Source organism: Phalacrocorax carbo, chromosome 5, assembly GCF_963921805.1.
Source record: "Phalacrocorax carbo chromosome 5, bPhaCar2.1, whole genome shotgun sequence".
In the NCBI taxonomy this organism is placed as follows: domain Eukaryota; kingdom Metazoa; phylum Chordata; class Aves; order Suliformes; family Phalacrocoracidae; genus Phalacrocorax; species Phalacrocorax carbo.
The window spans coordinates 6,398,830-6,422,872 of record NC_087517.1 but is presented as its reverse complement, the minus strand read 5'-3'; the positions used below and the strand labels follow the sequence as shown (position 1 = coordinate 6,422,872).

Below are 24,043 nucleotides of genomic sequence, written 5' to 3'. Positions count from 1 at the left end.
TAATGGTCTTTAAGGTTATTTTCTGGCTAACATTTAATTTGGAATCCAAAATGCTTCAGAGCTCTTCAAACTATTTTTGGTCAATATATATATACCTTCACTTTTAAATATCATCTTGTATCAGTTCAGCTGAGGGGTCATTTTCCCTTTGGATGAATACAAACAGTTCTTTTGAATCAGGGATTTTGCTTCGTCGTATTTCATTTCCATTTCAGATAAGTAATATGTATATTGAACAACATCACAAAACTCTTGACTCGCAGACAGCCTAGCCTTTTCTAATGACAGAAACTGACCACTTTTTTATCTACTCTTTCCCATCCAGTTCTCAGTACTTACCTAAGAGGCTCTGATCAATGCATGTTCCATTCACCAACGATTTTCCTTCTGGACAAGCACATGTTGCACCAGAAGGGTTGAGTAAACAAATGAATTCACATGTCAGGTCCAAGCATGGATTAGGCACTGTTTAAAAAGACAAAATATTAAAAATGTTTTTTTTTTTTTTTTTTTTGTTTTAGAATTACACTGTGCTCTAGAACTAGGAATAAATAAATAATCAGATATAAAAATTCTGATAGACTTCCAGTTTTCAGGATATGAAGAGCCCGAAGTCAGTGAACACACTCACTCAAATGGTAGTGCAAGACTCACACCAGGGTAGAATTTATTCCAGTAACAAAAAATGTATAAATGTATCGGTAATAAGCAGTAAAAAACCTCTTCTGGTGGTGGCTAGAGGTATTTGTATTCAGCTTGTTTCTAATCTTTTTATACCTCATTTACCGTGTGGGTACACAAGGCAAGCATTTGTCCAATGTCCTCTCAAATGAGAGAAAATGCATCAAAAAATCTGAATCAAACTTACATTTGTACAATCAGGCTTTGGTTTATATTTATACAACTTTGTTCCTCCCCCCCGCCCGATGTGAACTTGCTCAATCTTGAGTTTAAAGTAATTATGCTTACTCACAGTCCATTTGTTTGTAGCGATGAAAAATCAAGGCACTTTTTGCTTTATCAACATCCACACTTAGATATTCTACAAGGCTCCTGCCAAATTTGTGTACTCTAAATGCACCATTTTTAGGACCTGCTCCATATATGTAATCCTCAAAAACATCAATTCTATGTGGATGCAGTAAACCTTAAATAAAAATGAATAAGCAATACAAATACATATTCATATTCCAATAATAAACAACTTCGTTTTATTAATGACTTCAGTGGCATTATTGCAATTACCACCTAAAGACATTATTATTCAGACAGCTTGTTTTGTACTCACAGAGATTGCCTTTAAAAAAGCAATCTTAAAAGGAACTCTTCCCATACGACAAGCAACTAAAATCTCAAGCTTTGTATTAGCTTTCCAGACAATTCAGCCTCAGAAACTGGTTGATTATTGAAAAGCAGGGAAACCTTACAGTAAGGACTAACTAATTAGCACGTACTTAGGTATAGCACTTTAACTAGAAGTATCTGACGAGGATACTTCTACAGATTATTTTGCTGTACATAAAAGAAACTATTCTGACAAAAGATTTCTTCGGCTCCTTCTTAACATATTTGAAATGCTAGCTTTCCTACTACACTCATTTTAACTCATAATCGTATTACATTAATGCAAAATAAAATGTTAAGACACCACCAATTCCTCATTTTTAAGAGCTACAAGTGTCAATTAGATCATAGTTGGATTTCCTATGCACAACGGGCTGTAGAATTTCACACATTTACCCATGTAACAAGGCAATAGCTTTTGAGTAAAACTTCTTTGCCAGAGATGCATCTCTTCTTGATTTGAAGCTATAAAGAAACATAATTCCTTGTGATACCTTGTTCCTACTATTATCCTCATTTATTGTAAAAATGGTTTTATACTTCACTACCATTTATCTACTTTCAATTATCAGCCTTTATTTGTTCTTACTGTTTTGCCACTCTTTCAATACTTGGTTCTCGGTAATTTGTTTCAATAAAAATATTTATGAATTCTAATTCATTATCTTATGCTTGTTTCATTTAATGGGTTGAAGTTTTTAGTCTCATTGCAAAGCAATTTCTAAACTCCCCCAATTTTGCTTTGGTCCTATTTCTTTAATTTTTCCATAGTTACTACAAACGTCAACAGGAGACAAAAGGTGACATTGTGTTAGTGATCTGATATTTCACTATTAAATGCTACAATGGAAGCAACAAAGTCTCTACATTCCACTTTCCCTTTATAAATGCCAAATTTGCTGTGTTTGAAACAGCCCTTCCACGCTATAAAATATTTTGAAAGTCACCAACTTACATGCCATCTATTTTGTAGCACTGTTGTGATTTTTTTTCCCCTTGAAGAATAACCTCCCATTTATTCTTAAAATACAAATGACCATTGAAAGACACTAAAATTCAATCTAGGATACTCTGTCAGTCCTCACAGCAGCCACAGGCACTAAGCACAAGCACTAAGTATGTATTTTGTGATAGATTACATCCTAGCCACCATGAAATACTATAACCAAAGGAGGTGCAACTTATGAGGAGGAGTTACTGTCTTCTAACATCTCTTGTCAGGCATCTGCACAGTACAGTTCAGTGTTACAGGAGGTTGCAGTCAGATCCCTACACTCGAAGTTACCCTTTGTGAGATGGATGACTACTTCCATGTAATATTGATCCAAGTTGTGAAATAAAATGCTATTAAACCAGAATAAGATTAAAATCTTGTCATGCTCAATTTGGAATATGGGAAATTTTTTCTACTGTCTTCTAGAATCTCCTGGTGACTTCCAGATCATTGGATAAAACACTCAGTAGCACTAGATGTAACATCATCCTCATGAAACTCCTCTATCATCTGCCCACTAAGCAATCCTCCCAAAAATCCTGCTTTTAAATTTTTAAAATGTTTCCCCTCTTTTCTACTCAAATTTCATAAAGTGTAACATGTATTACCAAATTGTTAAAAAGCCAACATGCAATTCTATAAAAACAAAGTTTGTTTAACCAGAATCTCTTTTCATACAAAAGGAACTTCCCTCATTCACATTCTGTTCGCAGAATTCTGTGATTACTTACTGACCTGAAAGCCAAACCCATTATTTTTCCCAGAACTGACTCAGGTCAGGTTCTATAAACTATAAAATTCCTGTGCAATGCAGACAGCTCTAATTTCTAACTAGTCAAGGTGTTCCCGTTGCTATGTAAGTCCAAATGAGGCCAAGCATAAACATTAATCACAATGTTTTTTGATAATACCTAAGCTAATGATTAGATAACAACCTTGGAGATTTGCACGTATCACTGAATCTTTGTTCCCCTAAAGTAACTTTATTAGTTTATCTTAAAGCTGAAATTATCTTATCTTAAATATCTATTTCTTTAGATAATATCTGAGGTATTATGTAACAAAAGGAATTAATATGACTGAATAAACACTGCTTTTTGTTTACATAGTTTCTCTGAATAGTGAAACTTCAGCCAAGTAATACAAAATAGAAAACACGTTATATAAAATCTCTCCATACCTTGTTTAGCACTCACAGACACAACTGAATCGGAACCATCGAAAAGAACACTGCCAATAACAGACAATTCAAAATCAGCCCAGAACAAACGCTGACTGAACTGATCAACTACAAGACCTATAAAGAAAATAAAGTACACATAGCTATATAAAACTATATAAAAATTAATATTTTCATGTAACTGTACACATTTATATTGTTCATATTCTTTTGAACACAAAATACGGTAACAATGAAAAAACATGACTGGAAACTAAGCAGAATAAAATACAACACCTTCTGCTTAAACCTTCCCCTTGAGGCAACCACGGTTTTTCACTTTCTTTAACTCACTCTTCCAAGGTCAATACCTTTTGAAACCCATTATCCTCAGCAGGTAGTGATATATACCAGGTGGGAATGAAATATAGAATCTAATCCTGTAATTTGCTCTACCAACAAAAAATCTATTATGTCAATAGATTTCTAAGCAGTAGCACCAGTGTGACCATGCATTCAAAGGCAGGCATTCAGATTTCATAGAGTCTTCCTAACCTGGCTTGTTTTCACAAGTATATAACTGTGTTCTTTTTTTCACCAGTGCTTCAGATGTAGTAATTATTACAGTGTTAAAAATCAGATTATTTTAATTACATTAGTGCTGGCAAGACTTAAACAGCGATATCATATGCATGTATTCGCATATATGTGAAGAGAAAGCACAAAAGTGAGTGACTGAGAGCACAAATGAGAAGAAAAGGCAGATAAGATTGTGCCTACCCAGCCTCTAGGCAACAACTAAATAGTTAAATCAAGCAGTGTTTGTTTCACAGAGGATGATTTAATGATTAGTATGCCATTTTAGGTCATGTCAAAAGCTTCAGCCTGAAAAAAATATTTGAACCATGAAATAATTTAATTCTGAGCTTTTGAAGTCCTAGTGTATTTTTAATAAGAATGGGAAAAAGTATTTTTCTTCCTATTTATGTAAGTAGGTAAGTCAGAAAAAATACATCAAAAGAAATTATACATAACAGCAAAAATTCTCCTCTTAAGGTCATAAATTAATCAGCTACAGATAGATGAGAGGAAGTGGAGGAAGTCTGATGCATAGACCGGTGAAATATGTTTACATTTGCAACTCCATTAAAAAAACCTCTTTAAAAGAAACACTGGCATTCAGGCACACAGCTAAAGAGAATCATTTCTCGTAAAAGATAATCACAATGTGTCAACTCTGTGTGATACATGGTACCTGCAAGGGGGAATATTTTAGAAGCAGTCCCCACTCTCCAGCTTTAAATTATTCTTTGCATTTTAATAAGAATATTTAAATATAAAATAATAAATAACCTTTTCAATGTATCTTTTACAGTATCAGAGATAACCCAGTGTAAAAATATACTTATTTTTGTTTTATACATATAACACACTTGTGATAGTAATTTTTATGTAAATGCTGTGAAGTCAAGCCCAAATGCTCAAACTCTCACTCTCTCTGACTTGAAATAGGCGAGGCATATTTAGTAATAAGTTTAAGGCAGTGGAACACAGATGTTTAGTACAATCTTAAACTTTATCTAAACAACAGTAGTAAAGTCTCATTTGGGAGGAAATATTAAAGGCCTGGACTCTTTTCTTTGCATTGCCTCTACAAAGACATGGTTAGATGGGAAATATCTGACAAAAAATTACTAGGCTCCACAAACATCCTCTTTCTACCATGAAGTAAAGGAAAACAAGCACAGAAGGATTCACAAAAGTGTTTTCAGGCAGTGGGTACAGGAAAATTCAATACTGTGGCAAGGCATTTGTGAAAGTCTGCTTATTTTTGGTAATTCTGCCAATTTTCTTAATTTCCATTTTATTCATCCTTTAAAGAGACAGAGGTCTGGTTAAATGTTTATATGAAACTTTTCTATATAAAATATATCAAGGAAAATTTTATGAAAAAAAGCTCTTGCAATTCTGCTGCCAGTCAGGGAAGAAGTAAATACGTGTTTTTCAGATAATTTTGATACCATTACTACCTACAAAATTCCATAAATTCACTAATCCCATACTGATGGCCAAAAAAAGAAAAAAGGGGTGTTAAATGCCCTTTAATGACCAAGGAAGGGATGACTGGCTCCACAGGACATAACCTTCGCAATCAGCCAAGCTGATAATAAGAGACAAAAATGCACAATTCCAGCAATTAGAACTAAATCTAATGATTTATATATCTGATGTGTTCACAAGGTTTTATGTAAGAAGCTCAGCAAAGAATATGTAACAACTCTGATAAACATAAAACTCTGTTGTCTTTCGGTCTGAAAAATCAGATGCTTCTTTCTGAATTACTACTGACTATATATTTTTTATTATTATTACTATTGCGATTCTTACTTATCTAAGGAGCATAAGCTTCCTCTCCTCAAAGCTTTCCTTATCACGTATGTAATTTCTTAAGTTGCTGTATTTCCATCTAATCATGTCAATAAAGAAAGAGCGTTCCTTTTAAGGGATGAATGTCCTTTGCATACACAACACCATAAGCCCACCTTAGCATGGGACTTAACAGTCTGCTAAAATAGTATTACTTCTTGTTGTGCTAGCGGTAGCTTCTGAGACGCTTCGATATTCAGCTAGCATCCTCTTGAAAGAAGCCTACGTTTCAACATGTATGTGTACCAAAGTTGGACAGCCCCTAATTTGCAATGCAATAATAACAAATTATCATTGTAAGCCTGGAGAAACATCAAATATTGCACGAGAAAATGGGTCATGAACAAATCATTTGTGGTTTCAAGACAGGATGCTGCTATTTAAGAGACACACATTTCATTCTGAATTTATCATTTCCTTTGTCATAAAAATTACTTTTATCCTGCCAATGAAGTCTTAATGGTAATTCACAAGATCTCAACATGTACTGTCAAGCTTCAAAATAGTTCTGTAAAATACTGAGATAATTAAGTTGTTGCTTCTTGGAATACCTAAGCCTTGTTTTATACTACTTTGCAGTGTATTCAGGAAAATAACTAGAGTAGGCTGTGAGATTTCATATGCTTTCCTAAAAAATATGTCTCACCACTAACTGGTGTTCCTTTATTTGATAGTGCTTGTTATTGAACAACTCATATTTTAACTGATTATATATAATCCTTTGGTACTGCTTTGTAAAATCACCATGTTAAGCTTTGTTACAAAATTTTAAGTCATATTAAGATGTATCACTTGAAAACAGAACTGAGAAATTGATTAGTAACTGTATATTAATAACTAGAATACATATTTTTAGAAGTTGGGTTTTTTTTGTAAACTGAGAAACTGGAATTCAGCCAGCAACTCTGCACTGAGTTAGCAAGTGCCATGCAATTAGGAAAAATGGATAAGCTGTATACCTGTAGGTCTTTGCAAGTTCTTTTGAACCAATATCCTTCTCAGAGTACCATCCATTGATGACTCCTCTATGTGAGAGCGATCCCCAATAACTGTCCAGTACATCATCCTAAAAGTATTAAACATAAAAATATCCTGGATGACTTAATAGACCATCAAAACACTTCACTGATATAAAATTATTATGAGCCTTTCAACATACCTGAAAGATGGGAGATAACTGATCCTGATTTACATACAGGTAAACTGAGCAGGAAAGTTAGGCAAATGACGTGGAAAAGTTTAGATATTTGTAGACATCATTTTATTTCTCTCACGCTACTTTCCAATTTTGTTTGAATTATGAAAACAGAGTAATGTTGAAACATACATACCCCTTTTTAGGATTTACAGCAATTGCATATGGTTCTCCCGCCATGCTTGTAAGGAGTCTTGTACAGTTAGGTCCATTCAGTTGACCTACATTGATGGAGTATCTCAGACTAGTCCAATGAGTTGTATAGTAGCTGAACCAATGCATTCTGGAATGATCAGTCCAGTAAATATTTCCAGCAACCCAGTCAACAGCAATGCCCCTAGGCCTTTTGAATTCTGGACACTAAAAGGAATAGATATTAAAGTCAGAGTTGTGGAAATGATCTTTCACAGCAGCTGTATAGTCACAGATTTATGTAACTCTACAATTAAGTAACTTTTACCTTTAATACAGTGAAATATTTAAAAATGCTGCATTGGAAAGACATCAATTCCACCTGTAGGAGATAAGCTCTAAGTGATCTGTTGACAGTTCTGTTCAATGCAGAAGAACAAGTCAATGGTTCAAAACTGTTTTCTCAAGTCTAAGACTACTTATGTTCAGAAAAAGGCACTTAGACATGAACTACTTGAACTATTGATACTGAAGCAAACAAGTGTTACACACTGTAATTCAAAAGGAAAGGAAAAAGAAGAATTCAGATTATACATCTACTATACATACACCATGCAGAACTATTAGCATGATGTCCTATCCCAAAGTCCTCAGTGAAAATGTTGCTTGAGACCATCCTGAGGCATGGCTGCTCAGCAGTTTGCCAAAGATAAATAAAACCACTGCATTTAGAAAACGGCATAAAATTACCTCTGTCTTCTGACCAATACTTGTATGCAATTTTAAGGAAATTCTTAAAATGTTTCTCTTCCCTTGCTGTTAACTGTTCCTGGGTTCCGCCACCCATTAAAACTAGAATTAGTGCAATATTCAGCTTCACATGTAAAAGAGACTTGACTGATCATAACTTTAAAATTATAAACTGTAGTATCTCTATCATGATTTCACAGTTATCATTAAGGCCTAGATCCTAAAAAATGGTCCTAAGGATAGACGTTCATATTGCAAATAGGAGGTACATATGAACAAGCTTCTCTAAAGTTTACCAGAATTCCTGCAGAGAGGAGTAAAATCTGTAAAATAGGACTATGCAAATATTTCTAACATGAATGCAGCAAATCATAAAAAATTCAAGACCCGCATGAGCTAAATACATATGCAATTGTTTGCTTGTTTACCTATACTGACATCAAATTAAATTAAGAACAAAAAATGTCTATTCCTTGACAAATGCAGTACTGGAATGTTACTAAGCTATATTACTGAAAATCAGGCAAGAAAATCCTAAAATAACTTATTTTCCTCAGGTGTCAGAGTTCCTTAATACCACAAGCACTTATAGACTATTTTCATCATAAAATAAAGGTAATTTAATTCTCTAGGTGAAATAATAGGACTGCAATGGTGAATTTAGATAGTTCATTGTTCATAAGCCTTTAATTCTGCAAAAATGTCATATAATGCATGTTATAAAGATATAGAGAATCCTGACTTTCTACTTAGATTAATATTAAAGCAGCAAAATCAATCACTGCATTTACAAATCAGTGTTTCTTTAAAAACTGGGTCACAGTCATTTTTTTAAAGTTAAACAAAATAAGGTATCATAATAATTTGGTACGAAATTATGATACTGGCAGCCTATGCTTCCAGAAATACCACAAAAATAAACTATTATTTTTTCAAGAAATGTAGCATTTGCATGCAACAATCTCATTTTGTCTTTGTTACATTATCCAAGCAACATCCACGAAGAGGACAAGATACTCAAAACTGTAGGTATTTGCAGATAAGCGTCATTGTATTTTTAATCCAAACTCCTTTTAATTCTGGGTTACATTCAGGCACATGTGTCAAGAAGCCTCTCATACCTGGAGATCTCCAGTTATTACTTTGGAGACTGCAAGGGACAATGGTACTGGCCTGCAAGGCTGGAACCAAATGTTGTTTTAAAAGTAGAACTGCTATCATGGACCGCACAGTCCCTTGCCTTTCCTGGACGGTTCAAGAACCACTGCTTACAGTAAGACTGCTTTTTTTGGAACCTGGCAAGCACATGATGGGAGTTACCATGCAGAGAGAGATGGTTCCCAAAAAGCTGGTAGTAGAAGCAGGTGAGACAAAGGCACATCCTGAAAAGATTCTGGAACAAGGTTGGGTTGCTTATTATCACTGACCCTTTCTCATTCTTCTCTGCTCTACAGAAGTGAAATTGCAGTATTGCTGCGGAGCATATTAAAGATAAAATGAACAAGGGGATAACCAGAAGAAATGGAAAGCAGCCATCTGGTGTAAGAGATTAAAAAAAGAGAATAAAAAACACTAGCTGATGCTACGGCCGTGTAATTCTCAGTTGTGTTCATTAAGTTTCAGCCTAGCTACATCATATTACTGATGTCTTATGAGTCTCCTCATACTGTCTAGGAAAACTACTTACTGTAAATGAGCTTTTACCTAATAGCTTATTTGGATTATGTTAATTTTAAAGAATGATTTTGCATACAGAATAGGGATGAAAATACAGGAACAGAATCACATTAATATTTTCTACAGTTATTTTAGCCCAATTTGATGCTAAATATAACATACTACAACTTATTAGAAAAATTGGGGTTTGACGCTTAATCACCTTTTATAGTATGGCAGTCTCTGTACAACTACAGACTGTTTCAGCTTGATGACTTTTGATCAGAACTGCTGCCTATCATAAAATGTTTTAAAGGTAAAGAATTAAAAAAACAAAACCAAACCAAAACCCTGAAAAGAAAAGCAAAGGAAAAAAAAAAAAAAAAAGAGAAGAAGCTGCAGTAACAGCTTGGATTTGGAAACCACTTTGATATAATGGTAGATTACAGAAAAAAAATTTCAAGCCCTGAAGTTGAGTTTGATGGGAGAAAATACGTTACACATGCAGCGGGAACCCATCGCCTTGCAATGCTTAGCATTTTAACACAGGAAGACTAAATTACAAATCTAATTTGTATCATAAGCACATGTGAAACAATATTTTCTCTAATTACTTTACAGATGGTTTTGCTATGGCATTGCTGTGGAATAAAGTAAACCAATGATTTATTGTTGCTTAAAATACCTTCATTAAAAATAACACATTATCTAATGGTATAATATTAGAACACTAAAAATAAATGAGAAACAATACTAGAACACTTTTAGACTTTTGCTTGCTGAAACAGAAAATTTTCCTTGACAGGTGAGGACCCCAGTAGGTACAAAGGTTCACCAAACCACCATTTGTATTATGTAAGTAGGATCATTTCAAAATCCCAACCAGCTGATTCCAGAAAGAGAGGGTCTGCTGAGTACATAAACTTTATCCATTCAGAGCTATAGCTTTAAGGTAAAACCATATATTACTGCTATTTAGAGTAAACAGTCTAGAAATTGTTTCCACTCCCAGTGACTCACTGAATTTCACTGGGTCCTGGGGCAAACACTGGCAGTATATACGTGGATATATCACAAGAGTGGTTATGGGTCCTTGTTAAGCTCTCAGAACAGTGGGGCTGGAGCAAGCTGCTAATATACCAACTGGATACATAAAAAAACCTATGTTTTTCTTCCTCTTATATGGTACAATTATTTTAATTGTGCCTTCTTCCATAAAAAAGAGCACTTGAGTTTAACTTGCAAGTCACACTGTTGAAAATTCACCTCAGATAACTTATACAGCTCTCTCCGAGGGTTCTGCCAGTAAACAGCTGCACCAGTTATCAACAATTCACTGACACTGTCTTAACTTGATTGGAATGCAATCCTCTTCTGCATCTGTCAATAAACTCTGAAGAGTTGATATTTACTGTTTCCTTTAATGCTTCAATTTGTACCAAGCTTAAATCCCTTTTCACAGTAAAATACAAGAGATACTTAAAGCTATTCTCTGAGAAAGGCTCTTGATATGCTAATTCCATGGAGTAATTTCAGTCAAGATGGAGTTTTTGCATTAATGTAATTACCTGAAAATGCAGGTGACTTTGTTCAAGTTTACTGTCCTGATTTACATATCAAAGTCTAGATATAAAAGTTATAATGTAACCTTTAAAAACTTACCCATTAAAAACCTTGGGTTAAAATTAAGGAATTCTCAGGCTTTACAAAACCAAATTTAAGTAACAATATTAAAGCAACACTATAAAACCAATTAACCTACTGATCAGTTATATATAGGGCAATAATATTTGAGTATTAATGAGATAATACTGGGAAAATATTCTGAATAGTTTAGCACAATTAGAAGTAAATGCTTCACAAATACAAATCAATTGTGTCCAAGATATATTCAGATACAGTGTGTGCATTTTCCATATACAGATTTGTGAAAAAGCTTTGTATGGCTTTGATCAAGCATCTTCACAAGCACCCACCTGCACTGAAGAGTTAGGGGAAAATGGTGTATAAAGAAAAATATAATTTTTTCAATAATTTTGAATTAAGGGGAAGTGACCAGAAAGTATTCTGGCATAATGGTGAAAGAGAGATATGAGAAGCAAAAAGTATAGCAGTACTTCAGAAAAATAACAGTAATTCTAACAATATTTTATCTTTTTTATTTTAAACAAGGAGACAGTGTCAAATCAGCCCTGAAAATTTCAACCCCTGGACTATGAAGAAGTCTCAAGGAAGCTTATGTTTAAGTTTATGGACCTGTAAGAAAGCGTAGATCCATTAGGGAGGTTGTGGATCAGCAGAATACACTTAATCCTTGCAGAAGGCATCTGCATATTAACCAAAGAGAAATAAGATAAATAACAACAAAAAGCCACAACACTTTAATTTCACAAGATTTTAAAAGTTCGTTATTTTACAATAACGAACCTGATACAGAGATGTGTCTATCAGGATTTCTTAAGCACAGGTATCTGCCACATTTAAATGAGAAAAATGCCACAGTAGAATTACTCCACACCTCAAATACAGACTTAGGTTCTCAAACTATCCTTCCCCAAAACTCAGATGACATACATGACCTACTAGAAATACTAGGGATAATTTTCTACTTTAGATCTACTTTACATACACTTTCTGTCAACAAAATCTAGACCCTCTTCTGCTGGGCAGATTGAAACGTTGGTTTTTAACCACTTTTCCCATATATGCCGTGACAGACACGAGGTATCTTCACATCCATTGGTGAATACATCCCCAGGCTTTTTGCCCTGCTAGCTTCAAAGGTCAGGAATGTCATTCATTTACAAAGGAAGTATCCTTGATGAAAGGTATGTAGAAGTGGTTTCAGATGTGTAAGAGTTGAATGACAGATGAAAGATTAGTCTACTGTTGCTGCCACTGTTTATTCTACTGGGTATATAAAAGCATTCATGTGATGTAAGGTCATCCCTGTTACCTCTCCTAAGTTTAAGGAAACGGCCAGACAGGTGTTATTTTTAACTCAGTTTGTAACTGGCCAAGAAAAAAATCTAAAAACACTTCAGCCATCACATTTAATAAAAAGTATAACAGAAAAAAAATACCTAAATTTACAGCATTATAGAAATACCGATGTAAAGATCACATTGTTATCTTCAGCGCAGCACTAACACTTCCCTGAGAATTCTGTAGAAATATATTGGGCAAAGTGAGTATCAATGTGTGTCTATTTTATTTGCAAGCAAAGACCACCTGAAATTACCCTAGGTTATAAAAGTCCACAGTTCTGTTCTAAGTGCAAAATTACGTTTATGCTTATTCAAAAGAAGATACTATGCAGTTCAACATATAAAGGAATTAATTGTTCTCATTGTCAACTCATTGTTCTAATTTTTAAAACTTGTATTGTTGTTTACCTGGTCATTAGGGAAATCAGGCCTGTCTCTGGCCTATCTATGTTTCCTGTTTTCCAAGTATTTGAAGTTCATGCCTTTCTTTAAACCATGTGTTGCTTCTATATGACTACTATATCCTCTCTTCTTTTCTCTCTCAAAATAAATGATCTTCATGGTATACAGGCTTTTGATGCTGCTAACACACTCGTTATTTCTGTAGAAAACTTTTTAAAATACTATAATTTTGATCTCTCAGAGACTCAACCAAGTCTGTCAGAGTCTTGAATGGAAAGACATTAGTAGACATATCATTTGAGTAAAATCATCATCAGATAGAAGTTTTAATTTGCTAAAACAGCACACTATACACAATCAGAATGGAAAAGTATATCAAAGAAATTTGTATTATGTAATCTTTGATTTTGATCACTTACTATCAAGCCACTGTTACTTTGCCTTCTCTCTCTGTCGTGAAGTTTTCTGTAGAAAATCCCTCCTGGATTAAACTGAGTACTCCAGACAATCATGTCCCCTTGAAAATATGCATCCATTCCAGTTATCCTTGAATTGTGTTCAATATGTGATATTTGCTGGTGAACATCACTGTAGTTGAATGGATATGCAAAACCCAGGATGTCAGTGTCATTAGCAACATAGAGAACTTGATCTTCAGAGCCTAGGGGTTATTGTAATGAAACAAAAATAAGGTAAACGTCAACTAATGCAAAATCAGTAGTTTTCACTCAAGTAGCTTTTTGGTGTTTATGCGATATAATTTCTTGTGTTAAAATTATTTTCTGATTGTTGAAGACTGCAAAACCACTCACACTCTGCACAATAAATGCAACTCTCATACTCTGATACCAATATATCCAAGCTCACATTGTGACACCTAAGGCTATATTTTAAGGCGTATGTAATACAAGAATTTGACCACTTCAAGCAGTGTACAGAAATAGGGGATGTTATACATTAAGCCCATATGAATCAGTACATATTTTTATATGCATATTGTGTCTAGAGGGTCCTTGTATGTATCAAATGAACACAAACTTGCCAATAAGCATTATTTTAAATTGCTGAATTGGAAATTAGAAGTGGAATGACCTTAGCTTCAGTGAAGGCAGGGAAGTTTTGAAATTGACTGTAACAAGAGCAAACTGGACCAAAGCTGCTACAGAACATATGCAGTTGTACCTTATATCTCTTCCTTTCAGACAGTTACCATTTATGGATACCTGCAAATGGGTGGTATTTATGGATACCCAGGTACCATCTTGATTCAGAAGTTGTAAAATATGTTATTCATAAGAAAAGGCTCTCTGGTATCTATTCATTAAGTCTGAGAAAGTTTCAAATCTGCTGGATGCACTAGAATGCACGTGCAAGTTTTTAGATTTCCAATTTGTATCACATTTATCCATAGAGAATCAACTTATAATAATGTCTGTCCAATACATTTCCTCCTAATGAGTATGAAATACCAAAAATCATTTGTTCCCTCAATCATGCTAAATACAAGAGGACTTCCATCAAAGCAAGCATCAATGAGGGAAAGCGGGAACCATTAACTGTATTACAATGGAAATGAACCTTGCAAAAAATTCAGATGTAGGATGATGATTCCCAGATATTCAAATTATAAGCCATCAGAATTGTGTCTGTGTTTCTATAATAACATGCCACTATCCACAATTAGCAACCTTGTTTGCTCCCATGCCATAATCTGACTGATTCTTCAGTAATAGGTAATGATGCTAAATCCTGATAGAGTCCGTATTATGTATAGAGGAAATGTCTAGTGACTCATTAATGTGATCTTCCCATGACAAGTTTGCTTCAAGAGAATGTGAATGAAGCATGTAAGATACCTGACTATCACCACCTAGCTACCCCGCACTGGTGTACCTACCTTACTGACTGGCGTGCTACAGAGAAGGAAGAACTGGAATTAATGTGGTATACTATCTGTTATGGTTCTAGGATGTATGTCCCCACCACGTGCTTACTGGCCGTAAGGTTCAGGTTGGGTATTGCTCTTAGCTGTGCACCAGATATGCAGAGGCGTATAAGGAGCCACACCTTGTAACTTCAATGCTGGTGCTGCACTGAAGTCTCCAAGTGTTGGTATGAGTCAAATTCACACTAAAATCTCATTAAATTGCAGGTGAGATGCTAGGATCATACCTTCAGTTATTCAGATACAGATCCATAAAGATTATGTGAACTTTACTCAGGCAGCTGGATTATTGCTTGTTTCATTTCTGAAATTATTTAGAAGTTACATAATACCCAGACTTAACCACTGCCTCCATGTTGTGCAACACCTCTGCCTTGTGACAGACTGAAATAACAGCTGTGTGTGCATACTGCTTTACCTTCACTGGGCCATGACTTAGGCAATTGATTTACATGAGCCGTATATTCTTGGGTGACTATACTCAGAAAAACTCCACTTAAAGGACTTATATAAGATTTCTCAACAAGACAAATCAAAACATGTTAGCCCCAAATACTGTTTAATTGATTTCTAAAGTATAAAAATATGTTTCTATGGAAGAGTTGATTCTTCTCTCAAGCTTCACCATGCTTACATGCTTGCTAATATATAATCTCTGCTCTTCTTATTTGTGTGTATCTTTTTGTAAACAAAGAAAGCTGGAGCTGGAAATGGACTTTCATATTAAGTATCTTCATTTACATGGAAGTGATAAGAATTTATTGCTTACCAAAATCAAAGGTAAATCTGAGTGGGTTTGAGAATTATTTCTGTGCACTACTCAAGAAATATTTATCTAAAAATAAATTGTATATGCAACACATTAGTGTTACCAACCACGTACATAACAAATGATTCAGTATTGTCAATCTACTTTGACTTTTATAGCCTTACCTTTTGCTGTGCAACTGTTGTTCCTCTCCTTATAATTTTTCTCGCAAGCACATTTGTATGACCCCTTGATATTACTGCAGCGTTGGGAGCAGGCACCAAATACCATACACTCATTGATATCTATGAGGAAAAGAATTGTAATTTATATACCTAGTTTAATACACTATTATGTGACATGTTTGGAACATCATGGAACAATGCAGATGAACGAAAGGAACTCGTAAGCATTGTATATCTTGCAACAGTAAAAGGAAGCCTTCTGCAGTCATCACTAATGTTATTTCCACTGCAATCAACGTATCTCAGAAGGATATTCTGTATTATTTCTCCATCCTTCTTATATCAACCTATTATCATTAGAGCTTGAAAGCAACTTTGAGAATGAAAATGTCTGTTACAGTTATCTCCAACATCCCTATCCCTGTTACAGTCAAGACTACGTAATCACCCCTTACTGAAAAATCTCCTGTGTATACCTTTTTCTTAAGAGCCTAACAACAAAATTTTTGTATGCCCTTATCTATTCACTCTGATAGTCCCCCTGAGGTGATCTCCACTTTTTCTGTAAGTTACCAGGAAGGAGATTAATTCACAAGCCATTCTTTGAGAAGGTAGATTTACCTCATCTCTTTGCTCAACCCTTTCACTATAACAACTATGTCTTTTTTTCTGACAGTATGGCATTATATATATTAAGACTACTTTTCTGAGGTATTTTACTTTCAATCTGTTTATTTTAATTTCAATTTTCAGTTTCATACATCTTCATTATTTTAAGCACCTCAAAATATTCACATATACCGACTTAAACACCGGTCCCAACTGCCGACTTAAGTAATCTACTAGACCTTAAATCACCCATTCACCCCTTAAATTATAAAATCATTTAATGGTCTGACCTGAACCTCTCGATATTCACAACCAATGTTAATCTTTGATAACCTCTCCAGGTAGAATGCATAAATCTACATCCTGTAAATCCTTTCAGTTTCTTTTCTTGATTTCTTAATCCCATAGCTATGAAACAGTTTTTACTCTGCGGAAAAAAGTATGTGATATGTTTCTCCTTCTCTGGCATTGAAAATTGACTACGTAGTTGACTTTTAATACTTTACAGCAGGAGACGATGGAAAAGATATCTACCTTCACATTGCCTATTCCTCTTGTTTCTCTGAAACCCAGGTTTACACTGACACAGTAAGGATGTTTTTGTTTGATTACAGTATGCATCATCTCCACAAGGATTCACATTATCTTCACATGTATATTCAGTGACACCTAAGCAAAAAAAAAAAGTCTAAAAAACCACTGATAGATTTATTTAAAATGATTTCTAAAATAACAAGAAGAAACAAATTTATCTTTCTGTTAAAAGAGTATCAGGTAAATTTTAAACAAATATATGACATTACAGTTTTTACCGACATGTGCATATAAATTGACAGTATTTAATTGAGATACTTCATTTCACATCAAGAATTTAATACTAGAATTTATCTTGCTGCAGATACGAAATAAAATGCAGTCAACTTACAGCTAAACTACTGAAAAAAACCACAAGAACTAGTCTAAAAACTACTATAACCTGAACTGCTATAAAATTTGCGTTCCTCTTGTGGTACGTCAAATAGAATTAACTCATTTTTTAACTAAAAAAATAACTTTAAGTTTAATTAACTTCTATGTTGTTGAGTAGGTTTTGCATGGATGACAGTTTCAGTTAATTATTTCTTTTCTGCTACAATCATGAAAACAATCTTGTCAGCCAAACTCACTTATTTTGCAGTCTTGTTCATCTGAACCATCTCCACAGTCATCAAACCAATCGCACTGTAGCTCCATTGGAATACACTTCTTATCGTTACAAGCAAACTCATCTTTTTTACATGGTCTTGCTTTGTATGTGATTTTATCTATATAATTACAAATTAATAAGAGAAAAATAAATCAGTATTTAAGATTCTTATTTTATTTTAGACACATACAAATGGGAATGACCAGTAAGCATTAAGCAACTGGAAATTATTTCAAGCTTAATTTATTTCAATTTCAAATTCTGGTCTACTAACCTCCATTTAAGCTTTACTGAAGGACAAGCAGATCTCTGTAATAAAGTTTGCCTTCAAGTTATTTTCTTTGATTTGAATGCCTTGAAAGGTAATATCACCTACCGCAGTGATCTTCATCCGAGTTATCACCACAGTCATCAACCTCATTGCAAATCTGCTCAGGTCGCAGACAAACCCTGTTGTTTCTACATCTGTATGGCCTTGTTGGAGGGCATGGAAACTTTACTGCATATTAAAAAAAGAATCAGCTATTACCCAGCTAGTATCCTTGAACCTTCTTCAATGTCTCCTTATGAAAGCAATGAGCAGGCATGGGAACACAGTTGTACTTGACATATGAATGGTACTTGATTTTAACTTCTGGTACCTAATGGAATAACACTTCAACAGTGTTTACAGCGTAAGTTCTTCATTTAGGGAATGAAATTATTATGTGTGACTAGGGTAATTAAACTTCTTTTTGAGAATCAGTAAATATGACAGAAATAAAACAAAGGAAGTAGGAAATTTAATGATAATAACTATTTCAACATAGAAGTGACTTTTTCCCATCTGTGCATTTCCTACAAAAAGATTAATTTCTCACAAATATCTTCTCTGTCATCACATGAGTAGCAATAACAACAGAAAACTATATTCCACATTTAAAGCTACTCTTCTAAAATTAAAGAAAAATTAGACATATATGTCCTTATATATTTATGTACGTTACATGTAATTTCTTGTTTTACTACATGAAAAGCACTGAAAAAAGTAATGGCATACCACACATTTCAGCAACTTCATCAGAGTTATCTCCACAGTCATCCTCGCCATCACAAACCCAAAAATGTAGTTTGCAGAGGGAATTGTTGCACAAAAATTCATCAGCTCTACATATATTTCCCCCTGGGAGGATGAAAAGAAGACAAGAAAAAAAACAGGAAAACAGAAAGACAAAAGAAAGAAATGTCAATTTTTTATAAAACCAGTACAACCACTTATCACATACCATCTGTAGAGAATGACACACATAGCAGAACTAAATTAACAATCCCCAAATGAAAGGATTGGAGAAGCAGAGAGAAATATTCTTTTAAAAATCTCTTCCTTGACCATACTCTTCTTTCTCTTTTCACGACTGTTAACTAGGAATTACTTATCTGGCGCGCCCAGAAAGGACAGTTATCAAAGACAGACACTGACAAGTCACCAGCTAGGTATGTTCCCCTTGCATTTAGCCAGGAGATGCTTAAACTACCTTTCTGGCTGTAACTTCCTTCAGTGATGCTGCCTTTCAGAAAAGACCTGGCTGGGGGCGCCAGTAATTTGTGCTGTCAGAGAATGGTACAAACCAGAAGACAGAAATACAGTCCAACTTGTGAAAGGCCACTTTGGTCCAGGTTGGTTTCACATTAATGTCTGATCCTCCGCCTACTCCTACTCCCAGTCTCTGAGACACACGTTGTGTTCAGAAGAGACAAAGTGACTGCAGTCCCTTAGCCATGCGGTAGCATCGTTTTCTTTTCCTGAGGAGTCATAGGCTTGGCCAGGCTTGTAACGTTCCCATCAACTATAAACTCTGCAATTAGGGAAGATCTAGCCATGTAGGCACAGAGTAGATAAGACTAGGTGACCTCTAACAGTTTCTTCCTTTTTGTAACTTCTGAAATATCTCATTAGTATATTTACTGAACACAGATGCAGCAAGAATAATTTCTTCCATGTAACTTTAGTATTGTTTGAACTCTGAATCTGGAACAGAGGGTGAGAGAAAATGTGTTAAGCTGGAGTGCTCAAGCTTTAAAAATTGGTTCAAGTTGGATTCAGTGTTAACACGTGTAGCAGTAAGAAGGCACTGTGTTTCAAAATTGTAACTAAATTTTACCACTACCACTCAATGAAGTTATGGAAACTTCTTGAAATTAATTTTCTACAAAGCACTTTTTTATGGTAACTGGATTCTCAGTTTCCTGAGAGGAACTGAGCTTAAAAGAAATAAAGCTGTGCACCTGCAGAGGAGGAGACAATGAAATTTTATATGATAACACCAAAACTCTCGCTGTGGCTTACCTCATTGCATTACACCCGTCTTAATAGTTAGATCAGGCTCCAGTGGCTTTTTGCTTATTCATTCAGTGCCCTGTTCACACCCCATTAAAATCAACAGAAGGCTTTCTTTCGCTATAAAGGGTTCAGAATGGTTTAGATTTTTTTCCAGAAAATTAATTTGCATGAAATACCCACTGTGTAAGAGGATGTTGGAAACTCTCACACTATGTTACCAAATATAATTCACTCTCATTGCAAATATAATTCATGAACATTAACAGAAATATTCTTTATTATCATCCAAGGGAAAATATATAAAATTCAAGTATTCTTCATGATGAAAGACATGAATATAAATAATTGTGTGTGTAATCACAATAAAACCATAATTCTAGTTGTATAATAAGATTGAAAAGAGCTATGTTTATAAATATGCACAGTGGGCTACAGATAAATATTACAGAGGTTGTTTTAGAATGCCTTAGACTAAAACTCCAATCTTTTTGCTGTATTTCCAAAGAGGAAAAAATCAGTTATCAGTGAGATAAACTGGCATTTGTTTCATGTGATTGCTCTGCCTGTCATAATTCCTTCATAGAATAGATTTCTATAACAGAAATCATAACTGTGACATAAATACAAAGTATTATAGCAATAACCAACTAGGCAAAAGGCTTCTTATTACATTATAAGCAATTTGCAGTTCACAGAAGCTCCATTATGCTATCCAAAGAATAATGTGGGCTTCAGATAAAATAACCACTTTACTACTTACACTTCATTGGTTTTTAAAGAGATACAGTCCAGATATTTTAAAAGCAGTTTTAAAATGGACTAGAAGTTTTTTAAAACTTTGTTGATTTCAGTCTTCTCAGAACAATTCATTCTTCAACACTTCCAAATATGATGTTTTTCCTTTTGCATCTAAACTTCTTGGGAACATTATTCCTGTTATCTTCATTTTCTGGTCTCTCTTTCAAACTTAATCATCCCATATAATTTTTTTTTTCCTAGTAGTAAGTGTTGGTTAATAGACTTACAATAAAATAAGGGAAGGATATCTTACTCTGCAATTGCTTGCTTCATCTCTGATTATTATTACTTGTTATTGTACTGCATTTAGCTTCTGAAGTTACATACAAATATGACTGTAGATGACCAACACACAAAACTACTCACTTTAAAGAGAAGTTTTTCTTTTTTTAGATTGTCTTCTTTAATTGTTCCTCTCTAAAGAAAAGAAAACTCTGGAAAAAACAAGAAGCTGACAAAATGCTGAGTAAAATTTTGTTTGTTTGTTTGTTTGTTTGTTTGTTTTTAAATCTTTATTTTGACTAAGTTCTGTGTTTGTCACAGTTATTGAATTATTACACTTACTAAGCTTTGGTGCACTGAGTGTGTTACTTTGCTAGTGCCTGGTAGCTGAAGCAAGGTTCAGTTAAAAAAGAAAAAAAAATCAAAAACAGAGACTTGCATGGTCTTACCTTCAGAAGGAATAATATGGGGAACTCATTTAATAATGTTTAATTGCATACATCTGTGTGTGTGCATGTATATATAGATATGTATGTAAATATATATGAATGCTCAATTGAAAAGACATATTAGAACAAGATTTGTGAATTTGCAGCAACTATGAGAATGAGACCAACAGACGTATTTCTCAAAAACTTATTTGGAAGCTTAATCATAAGCGTGAAAGTCTGCGCGTAGTGTTTAGCTTCATGTAAATCAACTTAAGTGCTCAGTTCTGCTCTCAAAGGTAAGTGAGAATTCAAAATGTGGTTTTATGGGTTCTGGTTAGTTGCAGCATTTCATCTCCATGGAAATAAACAAAAATCTTGGGTCTTAAGATTACTTATTTAGCAATTTTTTCTTATATTGCATGGCTTTGTAATTTATTGTTGCCTATAAAACTGTAAATTAACTGGACTTATTGCCGATTTCTCTGATGAGACAGTATATGCTTCCAGTAATAACACAACCTTTTGGTCCTTGGGGAAGGAAACACAAAGAAGGAACAATGAGCCGTGAGTTATAAACAAGGTAAGTTTTGCTTTGTCCTGCAAATCGCTTGTGAAGCTGCTATACTGTCTTTTTCAGAAGAGGTCACAGAGCTTTAATTTCATCACTCAGAATGGCCAGGCTACCACTATCTTACAATGCATGTTAATACAAAAAACAAAAAAGTAAGCTTTCTAAAGAAAAGTGTCTCTTGCCTTGGTCACAGTTTTCTTCGTCACTGCCATCCACACAGTCATGGATCCCATCACAAAGCCATCTGACAGGGATACAGTAGGCCTTATTTTTGCATCGAAACTGATCTTCTTTACATTCTGTTACACAATCCATCTGTGTGAATACAGATAGGAAATTAGTATTAATGGATGAGAAAAACATACTTAAAGACAAACCTAACAAAATTTACCACTGCTGTTTTTTATTGCCCTACGTATTTAATACAATAAAGTTGTCCCCGACAAAGGAATGTGCAGTTTTAATAATTACTGAAGTCCAAATTAAATTGTAACCACACATTATATGCGTCTGGTATTCCTTCTTTGTGTTGCTCAGTATTAGGAATGGAAACAATGGCTACATTCACATTTCTGAAGTCAACTGCCCTGAGAGAACCAACCCTGGACATGAGGCTGCCTCACAGCCACAGTGATCGGAACTAGAGACCTCTGGAGTGGATTATTTTCACCCGCACCGTGTAGCACTTTGCTCAGGCATTCTTCAGGCTCTAACAGCCACCTTAATGGCTCTGAGAAATAACAACTATTTGGGGTCTTTTTTCTTGAAGTTGTTAATGAAAGTGGTAATTTTTTAAAAAGATACCAACAATGCAGCACATCGGAAGAGAATGGCATGAAGGCCCACCGAGGCTGCGGTGTCTGCTAGGATCATATTAGGTGAATCTAGAGGACAGAAGGAGCCAAATGTGTTATAAGCTTGTCTACACTGCCAGTACGGAGCAGCCCCTGAAGAAAACTCCCCCAGGACCACACTTAGGTTTTGACTTAGGGGAAACAAATGTGTCTATTCCAAAAGGTGGCCACAGAGGAACTATCAGGGAACCAAAATCACGGGGCTAAGTTATCTGACAGTGTTCAATGGATGCAAAAAAACCCCATTTGCCCTTTTAATTATTTTCAGTTCTAAAACTGTTAGCAAATTTCATGTCAGATGGTAGGAAAAATAAATAAACACAAATTTGTCAGCTACCTCATCAGATCCATCAGCACAGTCATACGCTCCATTACATTTCAAAGATGCTGAAATACAGCCTCCACTTGCACACACGTACTCACTTGGAGAGCAGGTTGGAGATGCTGGTTACAAACACATATTTTAGCATTAAGAAAAAGAGAATTAATAAATAAGTTGCTTTATAATTTAATGTTTTCATCTGGTTGATATAATGAGCAAACATGTATTTGTAGCTGACCAGAGCTTTTCCAAACATTCATAAAGTACAATGAAATATTTGACAAAATTTAATTGTTGCATCCTAAGTAAAATGCATAGTGATAGTGAATGGATATTTGTGTTCTATTATTAAGAAATTTCCTTTTGCGTTTTCCTTGTGCTTGGTAACAGTGGTTACTGCGCACATATACATATTTATAGTTGTACCTATCTAGACGAAGCCTACAAAAAATCTAGGAAAACTCCTGCAAAAATAAACAACTGCATTTTCCAAGACAGTAATAAGGAAATAAAACAATCACAACAAAAATAATAACTTGCTAGAGAAAATGTTTGCATAAGAACTAGTAAAAACTGAATAAACACTACAAAGCAAAAAAACACCAGAGATACTTTAGTAAGATGCCAAGAAATATTGCTCTTTTCAAAGCAGAATTTTATAAGCTGAGTATGAAAATTACATTTCAATATAATTAAATTAAATACCATTTCTCCCAACAAGCTTCATATTGCATAGCTGTACATAAGTGGGGTTTTCAAAATATAAGTAGGACATCACAATGATACACATTCAAAAGATAAAGAAT

General features: G+C 34.5%; 1 protein-coding gene across 1 annotated transcript in view; it reads right to left on the bottom strand.

The window, feature by feature from the left end:
• The window catches only part of LRP1B (LDL receptor related protein 1B), a 761,744-nt gene that overhangs the window by 48,318 nt on the left and 689,383 nt on the right, over positions 1-24,043 (bottom strand). Inside the window, exons 70-82 of the mRNA XM_064451033.1 lie at positions 23,253-23,359; positions 22,244-22,376; positions 18,759-18,881; positions 18,096-18,218; positions 17,700-17,837; positions 17,068-17,202; positions 15,925-16,044; positions 13,466-13,707; positions 7,256-7,479; positions 6,884-6,990; positions 3,519-3,635; positions 974-1,147; positions 340-465 (exon numbers count right to left, since the gene is read on the bottom strand). Of these exons, the coding sequence (XP_064307103.1) occupies positions 340-465; positions 974-1,147; positions 3,519-3,635; positions 6,884-6,990; positions 7,256-7,479; positions 13,466-13,707; positions 15,925-16,044; positions 17,068-17,202; positions 17,700-17,837; positions 18,096-18,218; positions 18,759-18,881; positions 22,244-22,376; positions 23,253-23,359 (1,869 nt within the window). The remainder of the gene's footprint in view (positions 1-339; positions 466-973; positions 1,148-3,518; positions 3,636-6,883; positions 6,991-7,255; positions 7,480-13,465; positions 13,708-15,924; positions 16,045-17,067; positions 17,203-17,699; positions 17,838-18,095; positions 18,219-18,758; positions 18,882-22,243; positions 22,377-23,252; positions 23,360-24,043) is intronic.